Consider the following 19,051-nt stretch of genomic DNA (forward strand, 5'->3'; position numbering starts at 1 on the left):
TTTAAAAAACAACAACAAAAAAACTTTGATCCTGGAGGTAATAGGGAGCCATTGGAATTTATTGAATAGGCATGATATAGTTATGCCTTTGTTTTAGGAAAATCACCTTGGTGACTGAATGGAGGATGTGTTGGAGTGGGGAGAAATATAAGGAAGGCAGATTCACCAGCAGGGAACTGTAATAATCAAGACTTGAGGTGATGAGGACCTACAGTAGAGAGGTAGCAGTGTCAAAGGAGAGGAGGGAGTGTTTTTGAGAGATGTCACAAAGGTAAAATTGGCTTACCTTGGCAACAGATCAGATATGGGGGAGGAGAGATAGTGAGGAATCCAGAATTACTCCTATGTTGTAAACCTGAGAGATTAGGAGGATGCTATTGCTCTCTATAGTAATAGAGAAGATAAGGGGTGAGAAGGATTTAGAGGGAAAGATAACATGCTCTGTTTGGGACACATTGAATTTAAGATGTCTATTGGATATCTACTTCTAGATGCCTGAAATGAAGTTGGAGATGTGAGATTGGAAGTCAGCAGAGAGGTCTGGGACAGGATAGGAAGATCTGCAAAGTGCTTTCCTTTGTTAATAAATCCATGAACAAGCTTTTATTAAATACTTATTATGTGGAGCAGCAAGGTGGCTCAGTGGATAGAGAGCTATGCCTAGAAACAGGAGGTATCCTGGGTTCAAATGTGACCTAGCTGTATGATCCTTGGCAAGACCCTAATTGCCTAGCCCTTATTGCTCTTCTGCCTTGGCTTTGATACTTAGTACCAATTCTAAGGCAGAAGGCAAGGGCTATTTTGTTTGTTTGTTTGTTTGTTTGTTTGATTTAATGGCTATTGTGTGACAGGCACTAGAGATACAAAGACAAAAATGAAACATTCCTTGCCATTAAAGAGCTTACATTCTTTCTGGGAAGACCATGCACATACATAATCATATACACAATGAACCCAAAATAAATGAGGTAACTTAAGGAATGGGTTACTAGCAGTTGAGGGTATCAGGAAAGACTAAAGGAAGCACTTTTGTGCAAGAAAATAATATTTATGTAAGGCAGTTGTTGCAAATATGGGCTGAATTATGCTATCAGTCCTTAAACCCATTTGTAAACCAAACATTGTCATTTTGTTATTTTGTTCTTTATTTAGTGCTAACAAAATATGTAGTGTGACTCCAGATAATAAATAAGGAAACACACCTTCTGCAGATGGAATAAATATGTCTCGCACATATATGTATGACTAGTTTTAAAATGTATGTGGATGCTATTATGATGAAGAAAATACAAATTGCTTTAAAAGCATTCTTGAACTTAGAGTCAAATTGTCGTTGGGTATTTTATCAAATAATGGATTTTTCTCAAATGAAGATATTTGTAATAAACTGCAATTATGGGAAGGTCAGTGAAATTTTTTCAATGTTAAAAAAAGGCTGGTGTTAGTTGAGCACTACTGATATAAGACTATGTCATATGATGGACAATATTTCATGCCTCTGGGGATATAAGTCCTTTGTTCTTTCTGTTACAGAAAGAAAAAACATGCTAAAAGATTTTTCCAAAGTCATACTCATTGGGTGGAATGGAGTCTAAAACCCAAATTTCCTGATTTGTTCACTAGAATATTTTGCCTTTGTTGAAGTTTTGGGAATGATGATACTTGAAAATTTTTAACAAAACTAGATATTTGATGCAACGGAGATTTGTTAAATGTGTACTAGGTGGCACTGTGCTAGGTTCTGGGATTTCAAAAACAAAAATGAAATAACCTCTACCCTCAAGGGGCAAGTTATATTTAACTCTGTATACTAAAAACTGTAATGCTTTTTTTCTTAAACCCTTACCTTTTCTCTTAGAATGAATGCTATGTATTGATTCTAAGACAGAATAGAGGTAATTTCTAGGCAACTGCACAGGATCTAGGAAGTGTCAGGTAAAATCTGAACCCAGCACCTCCTGTTTCCAGGCCTGAGTCTGGAACTGAGCCACCCAGTTGCTCCTTGTGATATTCTTTTAAACAGTGCTTAAAATTCACCACAAAAGAGATGGTTTTGATTTGATCAGGGGACAGTCGAGTCCTGGCTCCTTTGGCTATCTATGCTGTAGAGCAAAAAATCAAAACATGCTTTAATAAGTTACAAAATATTAGAAATGATGCCCTATCTCTTTACACCTCTATATTTCCCTTTCTCTTAAACAGGGCAGCACTCTGAGAAAACGGAAGATGTATGAGGAATTCCTGAGCAAAGTCTCCATCTTAGGTGAGTTGCCTTTTTTTTATTGCAATCTCTGACATGCATGGTCACTTGAATTATTAGATGACTCTCTCATTGATGCCTTGTAACTTCTAAATGTCTTAACAGTTTATATACTTGATTCTGTCTGAAAATTATTTGATAATGAACCTGGGTGTCATAATTTGAAAGTAATTTTATTTTTGGTTTTCAAATGGGAGATCATTTCCCTCCACTCCCAAGGGTTTTTGATTTCCTCTGATGATAGGTTTTCAGTTATTTTCATTGTTCTTAATTTGTTCTCTCAAATCCACCCCTTTTTCCTTCCCTTGATGTAGCATAATGGGAAAGATCATTGAATGGAGTGAGAGGATGTAGGATCAAATCTTCTCTCCCCTCTTATTAGCTATGTGACCTCAGAAAGTTACATATTCTCTGGGACTCAATTTCTCTAATTGTAAAATCAGAAAGCAAGGCTAAATGACTTCTCAGGTGAGATTCTAATCCTTTTCATATAGTGTTATCCAGTAACTACCTATATGTCTAAGTATATTAGCATTAAAGATCTAATATAGTTGATATCTTCTTATGCATCAATTTAACTCCAGGGATGTCAAAATTTTTGTTTATGAGAGTTGGGGGGTGGGGGGGGGGCGGATGCGGAGAATTAAGCCAGACTCTAATTATGAGTAGTTTGTTGCTATCTAGATCAGAGATATCAAACTCACAAGCAGCTAGGAAAAAGAAGCAAATTAAAAAGTAATTTGAAAATGTTAAACAAAATTAAAATATAATACAACCTAGATAATGTTCATTTGTGCTTTTCTGCATCAGCATACCACTCCATTTTTATTTGGGTTTGATACCACTGGTTTAGACAATCTGCAAAAAGGCTTCCAATTTTAAAATTCCAAGTGAAAATCCATGCAAATTGGAAATCCAGCCTACCAAGTTAGTCCTGCATTTCGGCAATAAACAGATGTTTTGTACAACCAGACTATTGCCTAGTCTCTATTGTTATTCCAATGTCCCATCTGCTTTTGAGATAGCTCCTTAGACCAAAAGTGAGCTTTTCTTCTTACTTTAACTGTAAATTTTTCCATTTTGATTAACTGAGACTTTGTCACAGCAAATTACTTTGCAGTAAAAAACATTTAGAAAGGTGGCTAACTGTAAATTATGAAATTTCCAGCTCCCTGGATTCTTCCAAGTGAAATGTGAAAGTCTCCTTCTAGCAGAGAAGATTTGAGGGTCCTAAGTCTGGGGCTGGAAGAGACCTCGGAGGCCATCCAATCCAACCCCTTCATTTTAAAAATGGGGAAATTTAGGCTCAGATTGCTTAAATAACAAAAGCTAATAAGTAGGAAAGCTGGGATTTGAACCCAGATATTCTTGACTCCAAAGCCTTTTTCTCCTATCCTAACTGCCTATTATAACTACTCTGAACACAAAGGTGCAATAAAGTAATGAACACCCAAGTGCCAAATGGGCAGAGGCCCTCCTTTTTATTTCTTTGTAAAATCTTTTAGCTTTTATACTCATGTCAGACATTCTTGAAACATCTGGTCAACTTCATGTCTTGGGATTTTGTTTTTTCTTTGATTAATGTGATAGCCACAAAATATGGACATGTCTCTTGATGGCCTTTAGTAGGAAAAACAACCAACTCCTAATCCTTCTCTGATCAATCACCTTTGAGAGAACAAAAGCCTGATCATTAAATGGACAGTGTTGGACAATAGAGGGAAAAGCTCTCCTGTGTAAGGAGCATTCTGCTAATATTTTGATTGGCAAGTCTCCCTCTCAGACTATATGCTCAAGTTCTACTCAAAATGGTGAATTTTATTTATTTTGCTTTGAAAGTTGGAGTAGCACTTTCGTGAAAAGAAAATTTGCCTTTTGTTATTGTTGCATCCATTCATTCCTATGCCAGAGAAGAGAAGGCTCTTGGAAATGTAATTGAAATCCTGTCCACCCCTCTTTGGGTAATCAGCAATTATGTAAATTCTGAATGTGATGAGCTTCATATTAAATTAATAATTTAACAATGCTTAGTTTTGAGCCAAATATAAGTGTTTTTTCCCCTTCTCCCCATCCTTGGTTTCCTTTAAACTTGAACATGATTTAACTTCCAAAACTCAGGATGCCAATTATGCCAAATTATGCCAAGGAACTTTTCTAAACTAAGGGGTACCTGCCTTTATCATGTATTACCTCATCGCTGAAATGTTGAAAGTGTGTTAAAAAATGCATTAAAAACTGAATTTTCAGGGCAGCTGGGTGTCTCAGTGAATTGAGAGCCAGATCTAGTGATGAGAAATTCTAGGTTCAAATCTGAACTTAGATAATTTCTGGCTGTGTGACCCTGCACAAGTCACAAGCCCCCACTGCCCACCCCTTACTGCTCTTCTGCCTTGGAACCAATACACAGTATTGAATCTAAGAAGGTTTAAAAAACAAAACTGAGTTTTTTTCAGTCTCAGATTGTTGATGTGGTCTCGTCCTGAGATTCCTAAATATAGCAGATTGTCAGCCTTTAGGGCCTTGGTTATTTGGAAATGTTCTTCTAGATTTAGGTTGAAAGTGGAAAGAAAAGAAAAGAAAAGAAAGGAAGAAAGAAAGAAAGAAAGAAAGAAAGAAAGAAAGAAAGAAAGAAAGAAAGAAAGAAAGAAAGAAAGAAAGAAAGAAAGAAAGAAAGAAAGAAAGAAAGAAAGAAAGAAAGAAAGAAAGAAGGAAAGAAGGAAAGAAGGAAAGAAAGAAAAAAGGAAAGAAAGAAAAAATGCCCAACATGACAGCAGTGTATTTAAAGAATAGCCTTAAATTCATTTGGTATTTGAGAAATTCACATGAATAAATTTGGTGAGACATTCTCCTTTTCTTATAATTTCATCACACCAGTTCAATGATACAGTGATTTATTTGGGAAGGAATAAAGCTCTCTGTTTCCATATTTATGTTCTACTCCACTTTTCCATGACAATTGAAACCTGTTACTTCTGACACTGGAAAATAAACATCATAACTGTGAAGCTACTTGGTTCTTTACAAACATGGAAATGGCTATTTAATTTTAAGAGTAAATAAGACATTTTTGCACCAAAATACCAGATTTGTTCATTTTCTCTTAAGTCTTTTCCCAAAAAGCACAGACTGTAGTTTGCAATTAAATAATTCAAGTGTCTTTTGAATGAACATCTTTCTCAAGGTGTTCTTGCATAATTTGGGCATGATTGAGTACTTTGGCATTCAGAATTACTGAGTACTGTTGTACACAACAGAAGCAAATTGGTTAAGTAGCTTCCCCCTCCCCCCATTAAAAAAATAATCTTGATTGAAATGACATTGCTCATTTGCACAACAACTACAAAATTGTTTAGGTTCTTGAATAGAAACCAGCTGTTCATCTTTTCCTTGTTTGTGCCATGGTATGGCTTTTGAAAGCTCTTTACCAGCCCTCAATATTGCAAAAAGAGATTACCCCATTAACCCAATTCTAAATACATTGCTTTACCTTTTCTTTTTAGCAGCTGCCCTAAATAAGTAACATCAGATAAATACAGGCCAGAGTTGAATAAAAATGTCTTTGCCCCCAAAGGGAAGCTGGATAATTAATCAAGCATTTATTCTTTTCTTATAAAAGAGGAGATTGTGTTTATTCAATAGGGGTAGGGATGATGGAGGAGGAGAAGGAGGGAGTAGAGTGCTGGGAGAGGTAGTTTGTTGAGAAGCAGAGTAAAGGAATCTTGAATTTTTTAAAACATTGCTACAAGATAAAAATGAGCACATTCATTTTTTTTATCTTAAAGGGTTTTACAATGGTTAATATTCAAGACATGTAGTCTGAGCAGTAATGAATACAGAGCAAACTTCTTTTTTTTAAACCCTTAACTTCTGTCTTAGAACAGCAAGAACTAGGTAATTGGGTTAAGTGACTCACCCAGGGTCACATAGCTAGGAAGTATCTGAGGTCACATTTGAACCCTTGTCCTCTGAGTTCCAGGCCTGGTACTCTATCCACTGTGCCTTGAGGGCCAGCTTTGAAGTCAGGAAGCTCTGGGTTCAAAATCTGCCTTTAGCACATATTAGTTGTGTAACTATGAGCCAGTCACTTGAACCTAACTCTAAGATTATAAATTACAGATGTTCTGTCCATCTCACATGGTGGAGGGAGTTTCTACCTTAGGAAAGAATGCGCCACACTCATTAAATCATAGCTCAGGACCAAATAAAACCAAACAACAGTATATAACTGCTACAGAAATACAATTACATATTCTGTGATGGTTAATGGCATTTATTTTTATATATTTTTTAAAACCCTTACCTTCTGTCTTGGAGTCAATACTGTGTATTGGCTCCAAGGCAGAAGCATGGTAAGGGCTAGGCAATGGGGGTCAAGTGACTTGCCCAGGGTCACACAGCTAGGACGTGGCTGAGGCCAGATTTGAACCTAGGACCTCCCGTCTCTAGGCCTGGTTCTCAATCCACTATCCAGCTATCCAGCTGCCCCCTTTAATGGCATTTCTTAATGAATTGTTGCTTCAATAATGAAATCAAATGAATTTTACTGTACTTGGATATAATTTCATTGCATGCAAATGTTTATGCTACCCTTTTCTTTTGAAGATAAGGAAAGTAACTTGTTTCGGAAACTGACTTACTGTTCCATAGACTCCATCTTCATTTTTAATATTTGTGTAAAGTTAATTTCTTTTTTGAGAACATTCGGCTGCTTTTAAACTATATCTACCTGCTAAAGACTAAATTCTAATCCTTTGCTCTAAGCATCCAAGTCAATTAAAACCTATCTGGGCCTTACAAGTACAAAAGAATTGGAAAATTCATTTTTTGTGACTTTTGTGTCCTTGTATATTATTCATTCTTTCCTCCCTGCAAAGATTAATCATTGCAGAGCTAGTGTTCTTCATGTTTTCCGAGAATGTTCTAAGGGGAAAAAAAAGGTGGAAAAAAAGCCTGCCTTTGGGTTTTGCAACTGCTAAAAGTTATAAAAGAAGCATTTTGCCATTATCCCTTGTGACTGAATTCCATAGCAAATCAGATATTTCCATCGTGAAAGTTTTATTGTCTCTAAATCTTCAGAATCACTGGATAAGTGGGAACGACTGACAGTGGCTGATGCACTGGAAACTGCCCAGTTTGAAGATGGAGAAAAAATTGTGGTTCAGGGACAACCAGGGGATGACTTTTTCATCATTACGGAGGTGAGTCCTGTGTATGTTGGTTGCATTTAGGTGGTGTTCTTACAAACAATAGAATGATCAAACAAATCTTGTCATATATTCCTTCTATGTGCTTGATATGGAAGGGAGAATAGGCATTTATGGATGCCACTAGTAGACTCAAATAGAAATGATAAAAAGCTATATGTAAGTATGTGCAGAAGGAGAAATGTCTTTTTTTTTTTTTTTCCAAAAAAAATTTTAAGCCCTTACCGTGTGTCTTGGATTCAATATGAAGAACTGGTTCAAAGGCAGAAGAGCAATACAGGTTGGGCCAGTGGTATTAAGTGACTTGCTAAGGTCACACAGCTAGGAAGTCTCTAAGGCCAGATTTTACCTGGCTCTTTATCCCCTGAGTCACCTAACTGCCCCAGGGAAATATCTTTAATTCTTAGACAAACTAAAATATCTTCTGGGGAAAAAAAGAGAGAGGCAGTGTAGCATAGTGGATAGAGAGCTAGCCTCAAGCTACAAACACCTTCGCTTAAGTCCTGCCTTTGTGTGATCTTGAATAAGTCATCCAACCTCTTGTTAGATCCTCTCATCTAACTTATATGATGCACTGCTGGAGAAGTATTTCATTCCTGGGAGTTCTCTATACCAATGAAATCATGGGTCTGAACCTAGATCTTCCCTCTCTGCAAAACTATGAAAATGGCAGCTTATAGGTTCTAGAAATGTAAGGGATATTATTGATCATTTTACAGATGAGGAAACCGACATCTAAAGAAGAAAAAAGACTTAACCTAAGGTCGGATAGATAGTAAATAGCAGACCTGAAATATGAATCTAGATCTTTTCTATTTATTCTCTATACCACACTGACACTCACATGTCACTTGACAAAGATACAAGAAAAGTGGGGTTTGGTGTGGTTTTGGGGGGAATCTTCCTTCCTTCCTCCTCTCTTCTCCCTTTCCTTGCCTTCTCTCTGTCTCTCTCTCTCTCTGTCTCTGCCTCTGTCTCTGCCTCTGTCTCTGTCTCTGTCTCTCTGTCTCTGTCTCTCTGTCTCTGTCTCTGTCTCTCTCTGTCTCTGTCTGTCTCTCTCTCTCTCTCTCTCTCTCTCTCTCTCTCTCTCTCTCTCTCTCTCTCTCTCTCTCTCTCTGTCTCTCTCTCTCTCTCTCTCTCTCTCTCTCCATATCTTGCCCTCAATCTAAAGCAGCTGCCCTGAGAAGGGGGCAGGGGAAGGAAAAGAAACTTTTGGTAACTTTATGCATCTTACTAATTTTCCACACATGATCTGATGGATAAGAAAATCTTTTTTTTTTCTTTAGGAGGTGCCTGATCCTTTTTGGAGAAAAGAATTAAAATCCTCTAGTAACTAGTAACTTTGTATTCAGTAAGTGAAGGAATAAGCTAAGTCTAGAGTGGTAGGCATTTAGAACAAACTCCTGTTATTCTTAATGTTTATGATTCAGTTTCTTGTGTATTTTTTTGAGAGGTGAAAGGGAGAAGGCAAGAAAAGAAAGGAGAGAGAGAGCATTTATTAATAGCCATATTCTGTGCCAGACACTGTGCTAAGCATTGAGGATACCAATACAAACAAGTAAGATATAAATCAAAGAGTTTGTACTCTGATTGGAGAAGCCAGCAAATTAAAGGAAGTAGGGAAAGTAGTTGTGAAGGAATAAAAGAGGTCATCTAGAGAGTCAAGTAATGAGTGAAATAAAGTATGACTAGGTTCTCTTTTAAAATAGTAGTCTAGGGGGCAGCTGGGTAGCTTAGTGGATTGAGAACCAGGCCTAGAGACAGGATGTCCTAGGTTCAAATCTGGCCTCAGCCACTTCCTAGCTATGTGACCCTGGGCAAGTCACTTGACCCCCATTGCCTAGCCCTTACCGCTCTTCTGCCTTGGAGCCAATACACAGTATTGACTCCAAGACAGAAGGTAAGGGTTTAAAAAAAAAATAGTAGTCTCACCTGAATCGACCACTATCAAATTTAGATAAGTCAAATCAAAAAATAAATAAGAAAGAGGTAAAAGAGGTGAATGAAATCTTAGAAAAATTATAGTTAATAGATATATGGAGAAAAATAAATAGGGACAAAAAGGAATACACTTTCTTTTCAGCAGCACATGGTACATTCACAAAGATTGGCCATATACTAGGTCATAAAAACATGGCATACAACTGCAGAAAAGCAGAAATAATAAACGTAAACTTTTCAGATCATGAGGCAATAAAAATAATGATCAGTAAGGGTACGTGGAGAGCCAAATCAAAAATCAATTGGAAATTAAATAATATGATTCTCCAAAATCAGAGAACAAATCATAGAAACAATTAATAATTTCATTGAAGAAAATGATAATGGTGAGACATTCTTTCAAACCTATGGGATGCAGCCAAAGCAGTACTCAGAGGAAAACTTATATCCTTGAGTTCATATATTAACAAATTAGGGAGGGCAGAGATCAATGAATTGTACATGCAAATCAAAAAACTTGAAAGAGAACAAATTAAAAAGCCCCAGAAGAAAACCAAATTAGAGATCCTAAAAATTAAGGGAGAAATTAATAAAATTGAAAGTGATAGAACTATTGAACTAATAAATAAGTCTAGAAGCTAGTATTTTGAAAAAACAAAATAGACAAAGTACTGGTCAATCTAATTTTAAAAAAAGGAAAGAAGAAAAGCAAATTAGCAGTATCAGATGAAAAGGGGGACCTCACCTCCAATGAAGAGGAAATTAAGACAATCATTAAAAACTATTTTGCCCAATTATATGGCATTAAATATGCCAGTGTAGGCAACATAGATGAATATTTACAAAAATATAAATTGCCTAGACTAACAGAAGAAGAAATAGAATTTTTAAATAATCCCATATCAGAAAAAAGAAATCAAACAGGCCATCAAAGAACTCCCTTAGAAAAAATCCCCAGGGCCTAATGAATTCACAAGTGAATTCTATAAAACATTCAAAGAACAGCTAATCCCAATACTATACAAACTATTTGACATAATAAGTCAAGAGGCAGTTCTACCAAATTCTTTTTATGACACAAATATGGTATTGATTCCAAAGACAGGCAGGTCAAAAATAGAGAAAGAAAACTATAGACCAATCTCCCTAATGAACATAAATGCAAAAATCTTAAATAGGATACTAGCAAAAAGATTCCAGCAAGTGATCAGGAGGGTTATTCACTATGATCAGGTAGGATTTATACCAGGAATGTAAGGATGGTTCAATATTAGGAAAACCATCCACATAATTGACTGTATCAACATGCAAACCAACAAAAACCACATGATTATCTCAATAGATGCAGAAAAAGCCTTTGATAGAATACAACACCCATTCCTATTGAAAACACTAGAAAGCATAGGAATAGAAGGGTCTTTCCTAAAAATAATCAACAGTATCTATCTAAAACCATCAGCCAACATCATCTGCAATGGGGATAAACTAGATGCATTCCCAATAAGATCAGGAGTGAAACAAGGATGCCCATTATCACCTCTATTATTTAACATTGTACTAGAAACACTAGCAGTAGCAACTAGTGACGAAAAAGAAATTGAAGGTATTAAAATTGGCAATGAGGAGACACTCTTTGTGGATGATATGATGGTCTGCTTAAAGAATCCTAGAGAATCAACTAAAAAGCTAGTGGAAATAATCAACAACTTTAACAAAGTTGCAGGATACAAAATAACCCACATAAGTCATCAGCATTTCTATAGATCTCCAATACAGCACAGCAGCAGGAATTAGAAAGCGAAATCCCATAAAATCACCTTAGACAATATAAAATACTTAGGCATCTATCTGCTGAGACAAACACAGAAACTATGTGAACACAACTACAAAACACTTTCCACACAACTAAAACTAGATCTGAACAATTGGAAAAACATTAACTGCTCATGAATAGGATGAGCTAACATAATAAAAATGACCATCCTACCAAAATTGTCTATTAATTTTGTGCCATACCCATCGAACTTCCAAAAAACTTTTTCACTGAATTAGAAAAAAACATAAAGTTCATTTGTAAGAACAAAAGATCAAGCTTCTTCAGCTTAGCAAAGGACTCTACACATAATAGGCACTTAGAAAGTGATGGTTTAGTATCTAATAGATCAAATGGATGAAAGTATAAATCATTAGTCATTCTACCAAGAGATTTGGCTAATACAACCAAATTCAGCACCAATATTCTTGGAGAAGAAAAAAATGACTGAGACCTTTAAAGAATCCAACATAGCTAACCTTTTTAGTTTCATTTGAAAACACTGACTAAAATCATTATAATATATACTTGTGTATACATTTTACGAATCATGAAATTCCACTGATGAAAAAATCTTATTTGTTTTATCTTCTACTATACTTTCCCCATTGGATGCTAATGTATGCCACTATGAAGAGATTTGAACTTTCTTGCCCTTTTTCTTCCACTGCTTCTCTTCTAGTTGGTGGTGTTAATGAGGAGTGAAATACCTAAAAGGATGAAAGGAAAGAGAAGGAAAAAGGGGGCAATGGATTTGGATAATTCTCAAACTAGATCATTAGTTCCTGAATAATCAAGCTGTTTTTACTACTTGACTAAATGTATGCTGACATTTTGAAATGGCAATTGTATGGAATAGAATTATCTGTGAGTGAGAGGGAAGTGTGGAGTCATGGAGAATATATTAACTTAAACTCACAAGAGCCCATACATAGCCACTTAAAAAAAAAAAGATTAAAGGAATTCTGAAAAGAGGAAGACAAAGGGAAAGAGGAGAGAAGACGAGAAGGGAAGATTCCATAAGCATTCAGTAAGTACCCACAAGATGTGAGACAAAGTAGTTGCAAGGATGAAGTATTGCATGTTCCTGCCCACAAGGAACTTAAATTTAATTGGAGATGGTGTGGACAATATAGGGTGAAAAATCTTGAGAAATGTTATACATCCCTAGAGTTGGATATTCATTCAACACAAATAAATTTAAAATTACTATTATTGGTGGGAAAATCTAGTCTAGGAGAGGGAAGAAAGAAAAAAAAATTAGCCTTAGGCATATTACAATTCTGGTCAGAATTTAGTTATGTCCAAAATGGAAAATTCACCCCTCTCTTCAAGGGGAGAAGTAAAATTTGGAGAAGAGAAAAATTTGTTTGACTTTTTCTCAACTTTCAGCTATGACATGAAATGAGTTAACTCAGAAAACTGATGCCTTGAATTTCCTCCAAAAATATAATAATCCATCCTGTGGACAGACTATGGGAAAGGCAGGGTTTTTGTAATTGCTACTTAGGGCGAAGGCCATGATTTAACTTTAAATATTTCTGGAGTTTTTATTCTAGAATTTTAAGGAACCTGTATTTTTATCTTGCAAAATATTTTTATAAAGTTAGGAAATAGTTTCTTGATGGGTGTGTCTACACAGCCTTTTGAAGACATTCCCCAAGGAAACCATTTTCTTTGCCCTTTAGAAACTACAAAGCATGGACTCCTTTCTTCAAATGGCAGATTTAGCCAAATATGATCCCTTGCTGTTTGTTGACACTGCCCCAGTATTTGACAATAATCAGAATACATTGCCCACATTTTTTTCCTTAAAAAAAAAAAAACCCTTACTTTCCATCTTAGAAGCAATACTAAGTATCAGTTCCAAAGCAGAAGAATGATAAGGGCTGGGCAACTGGGGTTAAGTTGCAAAGCTAATAAATGTTTGAGATCAAATTTGAACCTAGGACCTCCTGTTTCCAGACTTGGATGTCTATCCACTGAGCTACCTAACTGCTCCCTCCATATTTCTTTTAGCATTCTTTCATTCTACCTTGTGCTATAATTATTTGTGTATACTATCTCCTCCACCAGACTATAAGTTCTGTAAGGGCAGAGCCTATGTTTTATTATTCTTTATGTCTCCTCTGGCTCCTAGGACAGTTTTTGCCATATAGGCAATCAGTTCCAATACTATGGGGGATGCATGCAGCCAAAGCAGTCCTTAAGGGAATATTTCTATTGCTAAATGCTTTCATCAACAAGAGGAGGAACAGATGAATGAATTGTGCAGAATACTAAAAAGAAAAAACCCAACAATTAGTAGATATTTGGTAAATTTTGTTCAACTTAATGAGCATTTAAACATTTACTGTGAATGAGGTCCTAGAATACAGTGTGGCATAGTGAATAGATTGCCTTGAATAGAGAGTGGAAGAGTGGATAGATGCCAGCCTTGAAATCAGGAAGACCTAGACTCAGGTCTCACCTTTAATACAGATTGGGGGACTCACCACAGGTCTCAGTCTCTCAGTGCCCCAGGCAACTTTTTGAAGTTCATAAATTAAAAAATAAGTGACAGTCATTGGTAGAGTTTTTTAACTGGGATTTCTAAATAGATAGATAGATAGCTAGCTACCTATTTACACATAACAGATACACATAGAAAGTTATACATGTGAATATAGATACATATGTCTATATATATGTATGCCAATGAAATCATGTCTGTTCCCCCAAAAAAGAAAACAGTGTAAGGCTCTAGACCAGCAACAAATTTGCAAATTGAGTAACTTTAGTCACTTAGCTATTATCATTTAGAATTTAGCAAATTCACCTAATTATTATCTATACTCTTTTGTGTATCCACATAGTGTGGTATAATGGAGAGGATAAGACAATTCTGAAAACCGTGCAAAGTTTGCCATCTTTTTTCTATGTGATTTTGGACAAGTATCTTAGGTTTCCCAATACCTGGCTCTCTCACTTGGAAAATGAGAATGATAATATTTGCTTTTCTGATATTAGCTAGACATTAGTAGTGAATTAGAATGATCAGCCCTGCACAGGCAAGGCAAATTTAGGAAACACTGACCCCAGCCATCCTTGGGCAATCAATTTTTAAATATTTCTGTTACCTCTCTGCAGATTGCTCCTCACTATATTACATTTCCCTTAGTTCTCTAACTAGAGCCTTGCAAATTGATAAATAATTCCAAGATGCTTCTCTCTCCATGTATAAATTGAATCTCAGAGAAGGACCCTGACTTAGAATTGATACCATTCCAACTCAGCTACTTTCTTGGTGGTCGCCATCACCTTTGCCAAAGTGAACTTCTTGGCCCTATTATGGCTCATATTAAAGATTCCCCACTCCAGCCCCTCACGGACAACAGTGAAAAAGGGCCGTGATCAAGGCTGGTTGTGAAGATCACATGAGATAGTATGTTAAAATGCTTCGTAATTCATTCAGGGGCCAAATAAATGTCAGCTCTAGTTGTATTAATCCATCAATTAACAAGCATTAATTAAACACCTATCATGTTCCAGGCAGTGTACTGGAGAGCTCAGAATACAATTACAAAGAATAAAGCCATCCCTCTTTTCATGGAATATTACCCAGAAAATAAAAAAATTATAATGAAAGGCATAGACTTCTTTTAATGAAACTTAAAATCAAATGACATGAGGCTACTCAAAATTCTATAGTCTCAAGAACAGGAAATAAATAACTCTATTTGGACAATATAAAAAACTCTCCAGTCACCTGTTATTGAGACCCAAGGCCTTCTCCCGGCTAGGTCAAGGGCCTAGTTTGTGAAATATACTATTCTCAAAGTGATTAAAAAGTTAAACAATACTTTGTCTCATCTACATCAGTAGCAGAATGAAGGCATTTCTTTCGGACTTTTAGCCTTCCCTAAATTTGCCTTGCCTGTGCAGGGCTGATCAATCTAAATCCCTTTTGGTGTAGTCCTGTCCAATTCTTCATGATCCCATTTGGGGTTTTCTTGGCAAAGATATTAGAGTAGTTTGCCATTTTTTTTCTCCATCTCATTTTACAGATGAGGAAACTGAGGCAAACAGGGTTAAGTGACTTGTCCAGGATCACACAACTAAATAGTTGTGTTTGAACTCAGGCCTTCTGAATTCCAGACCCAGCTCTCTATATGCTACACTACCTAACTTCCCATCCACTATACCATTCTATCTCTCTAATTCAAACTGATAATTCCAATACTTTCTCACACTTATATGATGCTTTCTGGTTTTCAAAGGGCAATTCACAAACATTAGCTCTTATTTGCTCCTCCTAGCAACCCAAGGAGATAGACAGAGTAGTGCTATTATCAATTCCATATTGCAGATAAGTAAACTGAGGGTTAGAGAGGTTAAAACTAGTTGCCCAAGGCAGCGTGGTTATTAAATGGTTGAGTCAGAAAACCCAGGTTTGAGACTTAACTCTCCAAGTTCTTCCAGCCTTCTAATTTAAAATGGGGGATACTAAAAGAGATTCTTCTGGGGGTAAGGGTGAAACCAGAAAAGTTATTGAGTTCCTAATAAAAGTTATTATCATAATTATGAAAGACCTCTAAGCAAAAATAGTCCTACATGCAATGTTTTTTGAAAATTCTTTTTAATTTTTAGCTTAAATGTCTACTCACTACTGGTATGTGTGTGTGCATATAAACCTGGTAACCCCTGAAATGGCAAATGGTTCACACATATTATTTCTACTGTCGGAATGTAACCTAATCTATTTTATGGCATAGCAAAAGGCTATACCTTTACTTCAAATACAGTTTAGTTCCCTTGAAAATGTATATTTCCCCCCTTTACTCTATGATCAACCAGATTTTGTAAGTCACGGTCACACCAGAGAATCACAGGATCACAGGAATTAGGTTAGTTTCCTTGAAGGTTTTCAGTTGTTAAAGCATCTCTAATAGAATTTCAGTGTTCAGAGTCACTGTTTTATTGGTAGCTATTAAAAACTCTATTGACTATTTGAAAGCAAATAGGATTCTAAGCTCATTACTGGGTTTCAGACAGGTGTTTTGATCATAGATATTTTTATAACTCGATAGGTTTGTGACATTTCTCAGTGAGCAAGAACTATGCCTGCAATTCAGGTAACTGCCACCAGGAGGCTGGCGAAGGTCTCCTGCATAAGAGACAGGTTTCCTCTAGATGGGATTATGATGTAACCAGGGTTAAGGGAGGCCAGTGTTCACTAAAGCATAGCGTTAGATAAAGGTGAAAAATCTGACTCGTGACACTAGAATTATCCTTTTTTAATTAATCTATTTAATGAATTATCCTTTTAATTAATCTAATTTGGTGAATTATCATTCCTTCATTCTACCAATCAGTCTACAAGCATTTATTAAATACTGATACTCATGGCAGCAGTTGGGTTGCTCAGTGGATAGAGATCCAGGCCCAGAGATGGGAGGTCCTAGGTTCAAATCTGGCCTCAGACTCTTCTAAGCTATATGACCCTGGGCAAGTCAGTTAATCCCCATTGCCTAGCCCTTACTATTCCTCTGCCTTGGAACCAAAACACAGTACTGATCCTAAAATGAAAAGTAAAAGTTGAAAAATAAATGAATATTTGCACTCTTTTAGGTACTGGGCATACAAAGACAAAAATGAAGCAATCTCTGCCCTCAAGGATCACAGGAGACATATAGAGATGTACATCCATATAGATAAATAGATAGATAGATATAGATACATGAGCATGTAAACTATATTCAAATGAGAAACAAGGTAAATTTTGATAGTGAGGGACTAGAAGATAAGATGAGGAAAGACATGTAGAAAGGAGATTTTGGGCTAAATTTTGAAGGAAACCATGGATTTCCAGAGGTTCAATGGTGAGAAGGGAGATCATTCTAGGCATAAGGGACCATCAGTGTTAAGACAGGCAGGTTTGTGACATTTCATCTATAAGACCCTAATGAATCTGGAGACAATTTCTGTGAATCTATAGTTTAATAAATGATGGTATTTTTGTCTTTATTCATTTTATGCCATCTCTTTAACAAAAAAATAGAAACAAACAAAAAAACAACAACCCTCCAGAAGCCCGCATTGTGGTATGATGATAACCTGAATGTATTACTTTATTATTATTATTATCTTTTAATGATTAAAAATCCTTACCTTCCATCTTAGAATCAACACTGTGCATTAGTTTCAAGGCAGAAGAGTTTTAAAGGATAGGCAATGGGAGTTAGGTGACTTTCCTAGGATCACAAAGCTAGGAAGCCTTTGGGGCAAAATTTGAACCCAGGACCTCCCATGTCTAGGCCTGGCTCTTAATCCATTGAGTCACATGCTTATTCCCCCTCCTCAATAGCCCCATACCTTCATATTACTTTAGATGTTCTATGCATTTGGAATTTTTTAAGCTGCTATTTAGCTTCCAGTTAAATATATATTATGATTTTAAAATAGATTTGACTAGCCTTTATGACTAGCCTTCTAAAGTATAAAATGACCATATTCCACACATTCAAATGTCTTCTGGTTGTGCTGGAATGTGGTTGACTAACCCTACTTGATAGGACTGTTGATGTCTGGAGTTGATATGCATTGGAATACAGGCCATTGGGATTCTGATGCATCTTCAGATCCATTCCTTGGGGGAAAGTACATGTGGAGAGCTGAATTCTTCATAGTTCTAGGAGCAATTTTAAGAAGTGGCTTAGTGGCTAACATACTAAATCCTTGGAGTCACCTGAGTTTGAATCTTGCTTCAGACACTTAATGTGTGACTCTGAGTAAAGCATTCACTTCTCCCAACCTTAGTTTCTTCATTTGTAAAATGATGGGCTTGGTAGCTTCTACAATCTCTTTCTAGGTCCATATCCATGATCCCATTATCTGATTCTTTTGTAGTATCTGTGGTCCAGGATTCTGGGGAAGTGCTGGTGTGTCCAATATCATGCAAATATCTTATTGTGCTGATATCTCACTTGTAGAATGCAAGCCTTCAAAGTGACAGAATTTATAGGAGCTTCTTTTGACTGACCAATTGGTCTAGTTCCATTCTAACTAATACTTAAATTTTTGTTGTTGTTGTTGCAAAGTATATCTACAGCATTCATTGCTATATTTCCATTTTATGTCTTTCTCATGTTGATGGCTTGGCAAGCCCTTGTCCTGGTTTTTGGTCAGAAGTTGTATGCTGGCTTAGTTTTGAATATAGTGTTCTGCATTTAATTTTTAAAGTAAATATTGTTTTGTCAACTATTCCTGTCTTTTTCTGTCAGAAAAAAACTTCACAGGTTCAGCTAATGAAGATAAACCTTATAAAATATCATCTCATTCCTTATCTCTTTATTGTTCTTCTGCTCCTTTTCCGTTTATGTCCTTTTTTAATTAATTTTTTTAATGAACTAAAATTTATTTTCTTTCTCCTACCTTTCCCCACAGGGGGAAAAGAGAAAACAAAATCTTTTCAGTAAATATGCATTCGTAAAACAAAACACCCACAGTGTCCAAAAAACATATGTTTTAGTCTTCATCTTAACTCTACATTGTTAGATTTTTTTATGGTTGGGCTGAATTATTAAATTTGTGGTCACCAGGGATTTAATTTCTAAATCCCAAAATAAATTACTAAAGTAAAATGGAATTTATGGTAGTCTATTTTTACAGTAGAGGGAAGTTTAAGGAAGAGAAAAAAGGGGAGAGAGAGAGGCAGAGCTCTGATTTCCTCTGAGCCAAGTAGAAATTCTAAGCCCCAGCCAGGGGAAAGGAGTCTCAAGACTATGGGCCGTTCTCAGAGGTTCACACCTCCAGAAAGGGCAAGGAAACTAAGTCAGCCTTTCATTCACCATG

The 19,051-nt window shown here is 36.2% G+C and overlaps 1 protein-coding gene across 1 annotated transcript in view; it reads left to right on the plus strand.

Annotated features, from left to right (window-relative positions):
* The window catches only part of PRKAR1B (protein kinase cAMP-dependent type I regulatory subunit beta), a 264,107-nt gene that overhangs the window by 204,034 nt on the left and 41,022 nt on the right, over positions 1–19,051 (plus strand). Inside the window, exons 8-9 of the mRNA XM_001367311.4 lie at positions 2,203–2,263; positions 7,337–7,458. Of these exons, the coding sequence (XP_001367348.4) occupies positions 2,203–2,263; positions 7,337–7,458 (183 nt within the window). The remainder of the gene's footprint in view (positions 1–2,202; positions 2,264–7,336; positions 7,459–19,051) is intronic.

Source organism: Monodelphis domestica, chromosome 7 (genome assembly GCF_027887165.1).
Source record: "Monodelphis domestica isolate mMonDom1 chromosome 7, mMonDom1.pri, whole genome shotgun sequence".
In the NCBI taxonomy this organism is placed as follows: Eukaryota; Metazoa; Chordata; class Mammalia; order Didelphimorphia; family Didelphidae; genus Monodelphis; species Monodelphis domestica.